The sequence below is a fragment of the Epargyreus clarus genome, unplaced genomic scaffold, assembly GCF_041222505.1.
Source record: "Epargyreus clarus isolate Ecla_fem2 unplaced genomic scaffold, WU_Ecla_fem_2.2 ptg000026l, whole genome shotgun sequence".
NCBI lineage: Eukaryota > Metazoa > Arthropoda > Insecta > Lepidoptera > Hesperiidae > Epargyreus > Epargyreus clarus.
In genome coordinates, this window is record NW_027332233.1 from 2,776,003 (window position 1) to 2,789,669 (window position 13,667).

Here is a 13,667-nt window from a genome sequence, read left to right on the forward strand (position 1 = left end):
AGTGCCTCGGGCTTGCAGGAAAGAGGAGTGCGAAGCATTAAAAGTCATTTGAAACCAGTTATCGGCGATCAGAAGTTGACATTCGAAGAATACTCAACACTCCTAGCTCAAATTGAAGTGTGTCTCAACTCTAGACCATTGTGTGCTCTGACTGAAGATCCCGAGGACCTAGACGTGTTGACGCCGGCTCACTTTCTGACTTGCAGAGCAGACCTAACTATCATTGAAACTGAGAAGGATGCAAGGACTAGGTGGCAGCTGGTTAGTAAATTATTAGACGACATTTGGAAGCGATGGAAAAGAGAGTATTTAACTCAACTAACGGTGAGAAGCAAGTGGCTTAAACGGCAGCGGAACATTAACCTTGGTGACATTGTTTGCATTCACGAAGATCTTCTCCCACCCGGAAAATGGTCGATGGGAAGAGTAGTGGAATTACATCCCGGTAGTGACGGTATCGTAAGAGTGGTAACCTTGAAAACGAAAAACGGATATATGAAGCGCCCGGTTCTGAAGCTATCCGTATTACCGGTACATCAGCAAGACATTACCGAGCCATCTCCCTCTCAAAAAACCACGACTGCTGTGGTTACAAGCACGAAAAGGTCAAAATATACGAACGTTTTGACAACCCTGTTATATTACATTTTATTCATAAATATTTTCGCAACTGCACAAGGAAAACTCCTAATAAACGCATTAAGTCATAATCAAAACCTATACTTTGATAAAATCTGTAATATACAACTAGTACGTGATGAATGGAAGCTCGTTGTGTACTACGAAATGGACCCATTCTGGCAAGGATCTTTCGCATTGCATAAATATATTAAAGGCCTTAATCACACCTGTGCAATGCTAAATCATACGTCATATTGTGACGTTATATTGTCACAATTACGTCACGGTTATTCGGAACTGCAACACTATAACCAGATGTTGCTCACACAGCACGAAGGCGAACGGCCTAGACAGCGTCGCGGGCTTATCAACGGGGTCGGCTACCTCTCAAATTACATGTTCGGCGTACTGGACGAGAGATTCGCCGAACAATACCGGCGAGATATAACACAAATCCGCGATAACCAGAAACACCTAGCAACATTATGGAGAAATCAGACCTCAATTGTGGAAGCTGAATACAATCTACTCAAGCGTACCGAAGAGACGATGAGCCATCAGCATGAGGCTATTCATCAGAACATAAAAACTCTTGGGGAAGCATTGAACAATCTAGCAAGCAAGATCAACCAAAATAGCATCGGAAATGACTTTACTCTTGGAGCCCTCACAGCTAGCAATCTCTTACATCAAATGAAGGAAATCCAAGGCATGCTATTAGATCGAATTACAGACGTTTACCAAGGAAAATTTAATTTTCATCTCATAACTCCGGATCAGCTTTTGCATGAACTTAGTGCAATTACTACGCAGCTATCCTCCGACGTGATTCTACCTATTGAGAATGTCCATAACGATCTCCGTAAAATATATCCATTACTTAAAATTAAAACGAGAATGTTGAAAGATTACCTACTATTCGAAATACGAATACCCCTTACAAGCAGAGATACTTACGAACTATACAAACTCATATCCATACCGCATCCAACTAAAAACAATAGTATGATAACTTTAATTCCCAAATCTGAACATGTAGCAATTAACTTACGAAAAGATACGTACATTCCTGTTTCCGAGCAGCAACTCAGCAAATGTCTTCGACAGGAATCCGACACGTATTTATGTTATCCTCAGTTCCCTATTTATCAGCTGAGAGGCGATTACGACTTATGCGAGACTGCAGACGCAGCAAGGACGTCGTGTCGATTACTAACAGTTCCGTGTAACAACAGGTGGGTCAGTTTGAATAGCTTAAATACCTACTTGTACTTTTGTTGTAATCAATGCACCGTACGAGTTCATTGCGGAGTAGATCAAGTTACGCCTTATCAACTAGCTGGAGCAGGCATAGTAACATCAAGCTCAGACAACTGTATGATAAAGACAGACGACATTCTTATGTACTCACACAAAATGGAACAATCGAACGTTTTACATTTACGACCTGAGGTGATCGTCACGGATGTACCGCCGATAAATCGTCTTTTTAATTTATCTATTCCATTGCTCAACTTGAAAGATCGTGACATCGAACTTAGAAAGGGAGAATTGGACAAAATCGACAAGAGCATCCGCAATATTCAAAGACAAGCAGATTTTGTGGACGTATCTGTCCATGATATTCACCACTACGTTGCCATCTATGTGATGTTCGTGGTGGTAGGCATTGTGGGAGCGGCATTGTTATCGAGACGTGTACGACGCAGATGGCAAGTCGCTGGAGCTGATGCGTTGCAGCACACGCCTTCGGAGCAGGAAGCTGTCGTCGAGCGGCGACCGAACACATCGGTCCAGCGCCAACCGACAGCCCCAACGACTTTCAGGGCTACCTCTCGAAGCAGGGGTACCGACATTCCGAGTGTATCGTGTGATCAGTGTGTGTGCACTAAACAAGATCGCGGTACCGTACCCGATCATCGAAAATCGGTGTTTGAGTGATTTAATGCGTTACGCTATAAAACTTGAAACGAACTTATTTTCATAATTATTATTGTTTATCTTATTTTTTCTCCCCCGGGAGCATGTACGGGCTAATACCGTACATATAATAATTAGTGTTTTGTCAGCATTTTGGGTCCCGCGCGCGGTCGTCATAAGCAATTTACCTCAGTACGCAATTAACTGTCTACCGCGACGCGTGTACTCAATCTATCTCTATTTTGTATTGTCATAATCTCATTGAATGTGGATAAATAAATCATAGCAAGTAACTAGCCTTTTCATCATAGCAACTAGCTTTTACAACTACGAATTTATTTTCACATGTAATAAAAACGTTTGGAACGAAAAATTCACTGCGCCAAAACTATAATGCTTATCTTTCCAAAGAATATAAATTAAATTAATTTTGCTTTTGCAAAACAAATTGTCACTGAAAAAAATACTATTGTTAATCGAAATTATTTATTTCATTAAATATTGTTATTAATATTTCATAAAATACTAATATTTTTTAACAATAATAAGTCACAAAATAAACAATACTAATACAAATACCTATAAAAGTACCACACACACAAAAAATATTGCTAAAAATTAACTACAACAAAAAAAACAAAACATGTTATCTACAATTAAAAAATAAGCTGAAACACAAAATATGAAATTAAAATTTGCCTACGAGTGCATATAAAATGAAATCATGCGTTTGCCCCATCGAAATCCGCCAATATCCATGTAAAATGCTAAAATAAAAAATCACACCATGCGTGCTAAATAGCTTTTTAAGTGTATACTAAAGGAGTCCAATACATTATACATAAACACATGTGACACGAAAGACAAAAAATATTGGGGAAAAAAATATTTTCAGAACATATTTTTAATGTCAAATACAACAACATTGTTATGTATAAGGAACTTGAAATAAATTTGAATAAATTATAAAAAGGCTTTATTTTAAATCTGACTATTATTTCAAGAGATTAGTGTGTTCAAACGAACAATGTAATCGGTTTTATAATATTAGTGTACATATTATTATGATCAAACGTTTCGAATTTATTTTCCGTACCAATATCCAAATGAAACAAAAATCGTTTCACCACCATTGGACTCCCCAAGCACACACACAATCAACAACAAACGCCACCGAGAACAAGAGCCGGGACCTGGTCGGGCAGCACGGGGCGGCGGCGCTGCGGCAACAGCGGCGAGAAGGGGCCGGCCTGCGGCGCGCGCGGCAGCCGCGGGTCGATGAACGTCGTGCGCCGCATCACGTGGTCCACGAAGAAACGCTGCGGCCGCCCGAGCGGTTAGTGGGGGTTAGTAGACGACAGATAGAACGTAATAGTAATAGTAGACGTATTAATAAAATGGGTCGTGTGATTGAAATAATACGTATAAATATGATAGAGAGTTTAAGTAACATAGTGTATAAAAAATACGTGTATGAGTTAGATAGGAAGTAACAGCTTTGGGAACTGTGATTAGTTACATTAAGTAATAATAATCACTTAAATAGCAATAAATTTGCCACTTAGGTTTATTATGAAGCCACCTCAAGAGGTTAAGAGCTCGAGATCGAAAAAGTGTTGTACTTGCCTATAAGTAAGGTAAAGTAAGGTTAGTGTTAGTTAGTCCCGTTTGAGTCCCGTTTGAGCCTAATCTTTAGTTTCCTTATTAAACAAATAATAGGTAAGGTAACCTGGCTGTAATATGGCAATTATTCACTAAAGAATAAATGACTTACAGATGAAAAGCGCACAAATTGTTTCTTGTCACTGCCTCGCTCAATAATCACTGATTTAATATTCGTACAAAATAAACATATTACAATTTCTTGTGTAACGTGTACCCACTACCGCCGTAGTCGTTTTGTATGAGACACTTTAAGCTCAATTTTCCACAACTCACCTTCCCATTCCTGTCGAGCTTGGTGTCCCATCCCAGAGGCAGGTCGCGGTCGCTCTCGCTGAACATGTTGACGAGCGCCACCAGGTCGCGGTTGTGCTGGTAGCGCTCGAACGAGGACGTGTCCCGGCGGATTTTCGATATCATGTGCTTGAGGGTCGAGTTGCAGTTGTATAGGCTTGATGCTTCCTGCAAATTAATTGAATTTGGTTAATTGATGAGTGAAATAAATAAATTAAGTAACGAATTACGGTGTCGTGGTACTATATCTCACGTATAAAACCCTGGATTTGCAACAGTAGGTAGCAATTGATATTTTAATCTGTCACATTTACACCGACTATGATTTTAAAAAGCATTTAAAAGTTCACGTCACAAAAAAATGCATTATATTGATTTCAAAAGCAAGCAATGTGTGTGTGTTGCAAAGGCAAATATAGCCCTTTTGCAAGCTTCTATTTTAAATTTTAACCGTATACTGTATGCGTGGTGTGGTCATCTTGGACATCTGTAGTCAATCCCAGATCCCTACCTCTCAGAACTAAGCCGGAATGCCTCGGATAAGTATGTCTCCTTTTCAAACCATGATGTTATTAGGCAGAAATAGGTGTGGCGGTGGTATCGCCGCTGTCGAACCACAACGGGTTCCACCTTATAAGACAAAGTTCGACAGTTACCTGGTTCATGTGCAGGATGGAGTAGAAGTCGGGGCGCGCGAGGAACTCGGCGGCGGGGTGCGGCGCGTGCGGCGCGGCGCGCGAGCCGCCGGCGGCGGGCGGCGGGGACGCGCTCGCGCCGCGCTCCTCCTCGTCCAGCTGCGTGCGCGTCATCGTGCGACGGATCGACTGGTATCTGGAAACAAGTGGTAAAACTCTTTTATAAGTAGTTACAACAACGTATTTAAACTCTTACTATACTTTTATAAGTAAAGTTTAAATGCGTTGTCTTATATGTAAGTCAGCCGGCATCCGACACATTCCACCGAAATGCAAGAACTACTTCATCCTATTAATAGACGTAGTAATGGTAGAGCTACCAAACCATTGTTAAATTTATATAATTATTATTTAATTTATTAATTATGGGCACCAAATATGTCATATATTTTTGTCAATTCATTTAGACATTTTTGGTTTAATAAGATTTTCTATGTATCGAAACCAACTATAATAAATGTTGTTTATACCTTCTGTCTAATTGCCGCCGTTGTATTTCAGGCGCCGGTGATCTGGGAGTCGTTCCGTTAACGCCGGGCCGCTGCCACGTGGTCGTTCTGTTGATGTGGTCGATGTAAAATACGCGTCCGTGACTGTCCATGCGGGCTTCCCATCCTGAAAACCGAAACAAGAACTGTAATGGTATCATTTTTTATGTACGTTATAATCATGTCAAAATCGGTCGAGCTCTTTCCGCTATTAACTCATATAATCAAATATATAAAAAAATAAAAAGGACTGTTCATATTACAAAACGAACATTTCTAAATCAAAAAACGATAAATGTATGTTATTTAATTGTATATATAATGACAGACTCACCAGCAGGCAATGGTTCTTCACACTCGATTATGCCTCCAATCATATTGGCAGGAAAATCACCAGTTAACGCCATCTGTCTCGACGCTCTTTCCGGTATCGACGGTAACCTTATCCCCGCCATGTGCCTCAGGGGCGTCGGCGAGGCTACTGCGTTATCGTTATCGTCACTCTCGTCTACCATCTGGGGTCTCCTTAGCACTACATCCTCCGGCGGCCCAGCGTGTACAATAGTAAAATGATTGCTATTAACAAATTCAAGGTTCGGCGACCTAATCTCGGATGTTCTCAGTTCACTTGTGAATTCCACCATTTCGAAATTCTCGTGTTCTCTACCATCTGGGTTCTGGATGGGTGGCGGGTGTAGATCTGCTGGCGGCATGGGACGAGGCCTGCGTGCGTGATGAGTAGGTGTTGGAGGACACTGCGGCATAGTCGCACCCGCTAAAGCTGCGACCCGGGTCAAAACCCGTGGGTGCGGCCTAATCGGACTTTCTGGATTATTTCTCGCAGACATGTTTGGCGTTCTTTGTGGCGAATGGGTAGGGGTACTTTCGCAACCAAGATTTTTTAATAAATGCCTAGGCAGGCTAGAATGTTTTGGTGTAGAATTTTCACATGAATATTTTCGGTTCATTATCATAGTACCTACGCTGGGAAGCATTTTATTGCTGTCATCTACTGGCGAAATTGAAGGTGATGAATTACAAGAACTTGGAGCATTTGAACTATTATTTTCTGCTTCTCTGTTTGGAGTTTCGATTTGTGTTGAATTTAAAAAAGCAGTCATCATGGTAGGCGTATTAGCTCGGCTTGAACTTTGCCTTGTAAGCGGCTTATGGCTTTTTAAAACAGTAATTTCCTTTTCTTCGACTTGGTTTCTGTTATCATCTTCGAAATCCAATTGTGTACTTATATCGTTCAAAAACGTGTTCTGAGCTTTTTCTTCAGATTTTGCATGGTTTGGTGTTAAATGAAAACCATCAACACTATCACTCGAATCGACCTCTTTGTCCTTTCTTGCAAATGTTGTGGTTATATAATTATCGGGCCCTATATCCTTAATAAACATAATATTTTTATTACTAACACTAGGCGAATTTTCAGGTACATCGTTTAATTTTCTGTCATCATTTAATTTAGGTACTTTTACTGAAGATATTGTAGATTCACATAAGCTGCCATCCGTTTCTGGTGTTGCAAGCGGAGCTACATTAACACGTTCTAAAAACTTAAATAAACTTGCTGCCGTGGTCGCGGGTATCTCGCCGTTATTATAAAATTCCCCAGGTGTAAAATTATTCAATACTTTTGCTAATTCAGCTGAATGTGTAATGTTGCTGTCAGAAAAAAAGTGTTCATCTGTATCTATTAATTCAAATGCAAACGCATCTTCAGGCTTAGTTAGTTTTTTGGGTTTTCTATGCCTCGGTACCTGCGGCGGAGATAAAGCGTGCATTCTCTCTAAGGGTTTGTGCGATTGTCTTGGAGGGAGGGGTGGCACCGGAGATTTTTCCGCATCACTTGGAACATTAGCACCTTCAACATCATACACAAATTTCATTATTTTACAAGGATTCTTTGGGGACCATATTTTATAATACTCAGTATCTGGCGAGGTAGGAGATTCCAAACCAAAATTGTGTTTAGATTTCTTTTTCACACCATTTAAAGCCTGTCCGCCACCGGTATCAACGGGCGGAGGGCACTTCTTCTTTACACCCGACGACGTCGGTTTTGAATCTATAACACAATGAGACTCACTATTTACAGATTGAGATTCATTAAATAAATTACTAACTAGAGATTTGCTAGGATCACATTTTATTTGTTCGAGATTCGAACTGTTCCCTTTACTTTCTAAATTACTAATTGAGCATTTGTTAACATTTTCGCTTAGATGTTTGATGTCCTGACTGGTTCCGGAAACGAGTTCGACCCTTAGCGAGTTTTCAGAGTTCATTTCGAAGCTCTCATTGTTGTAGGAGAATGGCGAAACTTGATCGCCACTCCTTTTTCTTGAGATGCCTTCTTTGAGTCGCAAAGGGAACTTTTTGAAATCAGCAGCTATAGCTTTCTTGAGGCTAAACTTCGCAGGTAAAGTAGGTGACTCGGCGACACACTCATCACTCTCGCCATTGTAGTAGCGAAAACAAATCAACTGCTCGCAATCTGAAACATTAAACGATTTCTGATTAACTATATGACCAATAAAAGTAAACATCGACTGAGAATGTGTGCAATTAGGATCTGAGATAAATTATAACAGATGCAACGGATATCAAAGTACCTTCATAAGGCTGATTGTGCTCATCAAGCAGCCACATTATGTTGCCAGTGGCACATCCGCCCGTCGGCACGCGCCCGCCGACGCCAGCGGTGCTCGTAGTCCCTGTAAAAATTAATAACCTAATTAATTGGTATTAAAACAAATTAAGTGCACGTTATTGGAGACTTATAAAAAAGCTTAAATGTTTAAGCGTAAACGTAATTTATAACGACACTGCCCTCGGGATTAAAATTTTAAAATTTAAAAACAACGATTGTATAATTTTGTTTGACTGCAAAAGGTAAACTGATTATTTACATAAAGAAGTATTAACATGAAGCGGAAACATTAAACTTGTATAGGTATAACAGAAATGAAAGTAACAACTAAAACTAACTGGCAATTCTGGCAAAACCTCATTTAGGAGGGACGGATACCAAAATGAGAAATAAAGCTCGCACAGGTGCAAAAGACTGTATGTTAAAAAACAAACTACAAGAGAGCTTCATTTCAGTTTCGGCGGGCAGGCTGCGACGAACCCTTCCGTTTTTTATCTAACAAAAATCGAGGCGTAGGACGGACGGCTCGGCGCGGGCGCATCACAAATTATGCGCCGGCGGTAATCACCGGATGCGGGAGTCCGCGCGCCCGTACATTTTATGCGAAATAATCGAAGCCACCGAATTGCCAGTTAATTGGGGAAACATGGCTATAAATTGCGCAGGGGCAAATTGATTCCGCGAGTGGACTCGCTGCGAGCCCTCGACCATTACCATATTTTGATTGGATTAAAATACGAGCACACGGTTAACATCTTCCTGCCGTTGATTAAGTGTTCGATCGCATCGTAAATATCGAACGCTTACGTCAAACATCACTTTATTTAGAGCACCTAGCGTTAAGGAATGGAAGAAGGTATACAATTAAGCTTATTACAAAGCTTCCATCTTTGCTTCCTCAAGTATTCCAACGATTTACTTCCTTTGTATCTACGTTAGTTTACGTTACTCCCTAAAAAGTCCATCTTCTCAAAAACTTGATGAAAATAGGTGCAAGCGTGAAAAAACTAGCCAAATAGATAGCTAGCTAGACAGATGAATATCAAAAAAGGGGCTTTTAATGTTTTATGGTAAGTAAATAAAAATACGAGCTTAAAAATAGGTAAATTGATATCAATACGCTATTTAAAAACAACTGTTGTTGTTGTTGGAGTAAATGAAATAAATAGTCAGAATTTACTCTGTTCTGTTCAGAGATAATGATTCCTACGGTCGCCCAAGTATTATCAATCGAGCCCATTACTTTTTCTGACTATTTACACAATTCCTTAACGTCATTCGAAGTCTTAAGCACGTTTGCGATCTGAAAAATTTGTTTAATGACACTCATTTCCTCTGCGTCGTTAAGATCATACTTACAGAGGTTTATCTTTATAAATTATAGATGAGATAAGAACGAGCAGGAGGAAGAAATTTGTCGAGACAGAAAATAACACATGTAAGAACAATTTTACTGATCGCTTGAAGTGGTTCTATGTATGTTATTTAAATATGATTGAAATTGATCGTCTTCCATGATAACTTTAATACTAGAAATAGAAATAAATTATCAATAAATAAATATAGATTATGTAAGGTGGCTAGATCTTTCATGGGTAACTGTATTCGCTTCTACAATAAAATACCCGACCACATCTTGAATCTCACATAAAAAAGTTTAAACTTGACATTAAACAAACGCTATGTGAAAAAGCGTACTATAGGCTAAGTGATTATTTGACTGATAAAACGGTGTGGTCTGAAGCAGCTCTGGCTCCACATGTATCTACCACTTGGTTAAGAGCCATTGTATGAAACAATTATTTTTTTTAAAAAGATGTGTGTTATGGAGTCCCATTCGCCGCTTCTTCTCCATAACGAAACACCTTGTGAAGTGGTGGTAGTTGTATTGGCTTTCAAAAAGTGCCCTGTAAGAACCTATTTTTAATAAAAAAAATTGATTTGATTTCATTTCATTTCATTTCATTTGATTTGATACTCCTTCAGATCATGCTAAGCCATTGCTTTACTCTTAGTAAAGTTTCAGATTATACATGATTTATTGTATTAAGGTATGCGGCAACTAATTCGGTATAATCTACAAAACAGATTCCCGTCGTCTTAGAAGCCCCGCCTCCTCGGAGCAGATCGATTAGTCAGTACCACGTCGACAGTCAGTGGTGGTAGTGACGACAAGCGCTGACACAGAGGGCGTCTATTTCCGGTGGTGACGCAACATCCGCACGCTTCCGTCCGCAGGATACGGTACAAATGTCGCGCCGCGCGGAGATAGACAGAGATCAACTGACACGCTTCCGCGGGATTTGCGATAAATAACGTACGAGCGCCGTCTGCTTCTCCGAAGTGGGGGTTGGGTTGCCTTTGTGGTGATACATAATTAACAACGAGGATAAATATAGTGAACTTTCTTAACGCACGATTAAGAGCACGAGACATAACTAACTTCTTAGCATAATTAGACAACACAACGTTGTTAAATGCATACCTATTTATTATTGTCGTTACAATGAGATAGCGAACGTCAAGATTCCGCCGGCGACGATATATGGAAGAATTAATATTTACGACTTATGTTGCATGTGTAATAGTACTATTTTTTTCCACTTTTATGATAATTTTATATCTTATCTACTATCTAGGATTTGAGTATTTACCATACACTAGGAAATATTTAAGATGTTTTCTACGTCTCCAATTGGGTTGTATAAAGCAGAAAAACCCTAAGTTAACATTTTTCCTGTTTATTTCACACGTCGAAAAAACACGCATTTACTATCATAACAATACCAAGAAAGACAGCGAATAAATCATGTTTATCACGCATTTCTCTGAATTTGAATCTTAAATTTATCTTTTCCTCATAGAATTATTCATCTCAACGAAAGTGCGCAATATATTTGTGCTACAGAAATTACGTTGCAAAGTTTTAACGCTGGTTGATTTAAATAAAACAACTGGGTAACACGTAATCATATACTGGTACCTGTCAATTGAATACCCATTCACAATTCACTTAACCCCATAAAGAGCGCTCGTTGATGCGCTACGGTAATTATAAAACGCATGCGATCAAACAATGTGTCACGCGTCCTAACCCGTCATGCAGCGGAAGTTCGTAGTTAAACTAAACTACGGTCATTTCGACCCCCACTCGTTGTAACGCCTACGATTCACTGTTTTAGTGTTTTTTGTAGCGAGCTTGATATCTTTTTAAGTGGCCCCCTCCGTTTCACACGAGATCACTGTCTTTGACGTCATCCACACCTCGTATCCTTAACGAGAGTAAACAGTGGCAGCTGTCGATACCTTCATCATTTGTACTTAAACAAATACCGTAAGTTAAAAAGCTTCAGTTTGTAAGAAAACAAAACGCATAAAACTATATCTAATTACAAGAAAAAAATATATCGTGAATGAGCATGACTTCGTTAAAATCAAATTTATTATAACCTGGCAAGCATATTTTACTTTAACAAGCCATTTAAAAACCCTTCAGCTGCACCGACCCCCTGCAGTGTGTAGAGGCTATTAACTCGTTGATTGGCTATATATTTTACCTTAACATCATTCTTAGATCAGCGGGGAACAGCGCAGGCTTGTAAAACATCCTGGCTATTTTACGTTTCAACGTCTCGCAAAAACTAGAATCTTGATTGAATCGTTTCTTCGTGGACAAGAGATATAAACATTTCTACTACAAAAAATCTTAGACTCACTATAAAATTTTATCTTTATTTTCTTATCTCGAAAAAAATGTCATAACTTTATTCCTATCGCTATTATAATAACTACAACTACAAATTCAATACACTCAACACATCACGTGTTTTTTAATCGCCATTAAACCATCTGTCGGAGAGATCGGTTAATCCATCCAGAGACGGCATTATTCCAGCACTTGGGTACATCCGTCTCGAAATAGCATTTCGATGGACGGAAACGAGAGTTTAAGGGGGTCGAGCCGATGACAGACCCCCATTACCAAAGTGACGATTTGACAGTTTCACGACGTTGTTAGGAGCCGATGACGTGCGAGTGAACTGGGTAAGCGGCTTTCACACGATTAACTGACATCCAACTTGTGGTTTACAACCCCAAATGAACGATGATTGATCAGTGAAGGGAAGGAAAAATGGTGGTAAACAAAGAGACAACTGTAGATACCAAAATTGAAAATAGGTAATTAGGTTAATGAAATGGGCTTTAAGACGTTAACATTGTTACCGATATTGCATAAATAATAGAGTCTATTAATACAACCGAGGCCGATGACCTGAATAAAAATATTGGTAGTTAACGCCTATTAAAGACTTATGGAGTCTTACAACTTTTTGTAGTTGTAGCAGTTAAGTTGTTTTAAGTGGAGTGTGAGATTTTATATTTCATTAAAACCACGTAATAACTTCTACCAAACACGACTTTGCTTGCCTTATACAACGACACTAGAGGAAATCGTTATTCATATTAAAGTGAGGTGCGAATATTCAAACAAATACAGGTCTGTGGAATATTCACAAGGTGCAATAACAACGCCGCCACATTCATGCCAGGTGGACTGCATGCCCTTTCAACTCTTTATCAGCCCGTACTCCCGCAACAAACAAGTGCATTCTCCGTTCCAACCCTTTAATGCGGTGTGCATGTAAATGCTTTTTAAAATGCCACTCTCATTCATCCCACAGCCATTAATAGCCCGACCGGTTAATTTTACGAGCATAGACCACTTAAAATTCCCCGGGAACAAATCGCACCGGATATTGAAAGTTAAATACGAAACTTAGTGCCCATTTGCACCTACAGAGATAACAGTCCGAGTTGACACTTTCCTTTAGTGAATGATGATCGATGGGGCATAAACCTCGCCTCCCACGTAAAGCGACACTGACGAGCGTCGTGCTTGAATTCATTTGACTTGTTAGGTTAAGCTGCACTAACGACATTAAGTGTGATAGCACAATCGTGCCATATCATAAATCATAATAGAATGCATTAGGAGTAATTTAAGTCTCTCGACGAATTCAAATGCGATTGCCGAATAGGAATACAATAGTATTAGAAGCTTAGCGTTCGTTTCCTAAATCGGATTGTTAAGATAAGTAAGAATTAGTATGAATATCACACACAAACACGCCACATAATTGCTTCACTTCCACGTGATCGAGAATGTTTCCAAGAAGTCAGTCACCGATCCTAAGAGATCCTTGGCGATTTTTTCCACAAGTCAAGTATGTAAATCGTGCATGAGTTATTATATAAAATGATTGGCGTGAGTCATTAACAGCTAATCGTAATTCTAGAGTGCGCGTACACACACGGTGAGATCCGCTG

The 13,667-nt window shown here is 39.6% G+C and overlaps 1 protein-coding gene across 3 annotated transcripts in view; it reads right to left on the bottom strand.

Moving 5' to 3' along the window:
* The window catches only part of Hecw (Hecw ubiquitin protein ligase), a 124,965-nt gene that overhangs the window by 69,226 nt on the left and 42,072 nt on the right, over nt 1-13,667 (bottom strand). For 2 of the 3 annotated variants that reach the window (XM_073087773.1, XM_073087776.1), the window contains 6 exons: nt 8,302-8,403; nt 6,015-8,183; nt 5,663-5,807; nt 5,154-5,328; nt 4,480-4,665; nt 3,735-3,860 (listed from right to left, as the gene is read on the bottom strand). In XM_073087773.1, coding sequence (XP_072943874.1) covers nt 3,735-3,860; nt 4,480-4,665; nt 5,154-5,328; nt 5,663-5,807; nt 6,015-8,183; nt 8,302-8,403 — 2,903 coding nt within the window. The remainder of the gene's footprint in view (nt 1-3,734; nt 3,861-4,479; nt 4,666-5,153; nt 5,329-5,662; nt 5,808-6,014; nt 8,184-8,301; nt 8,404-13,667) is intronic. The other variant, XM_073087775.1, reaches the window with a different exon arrangement.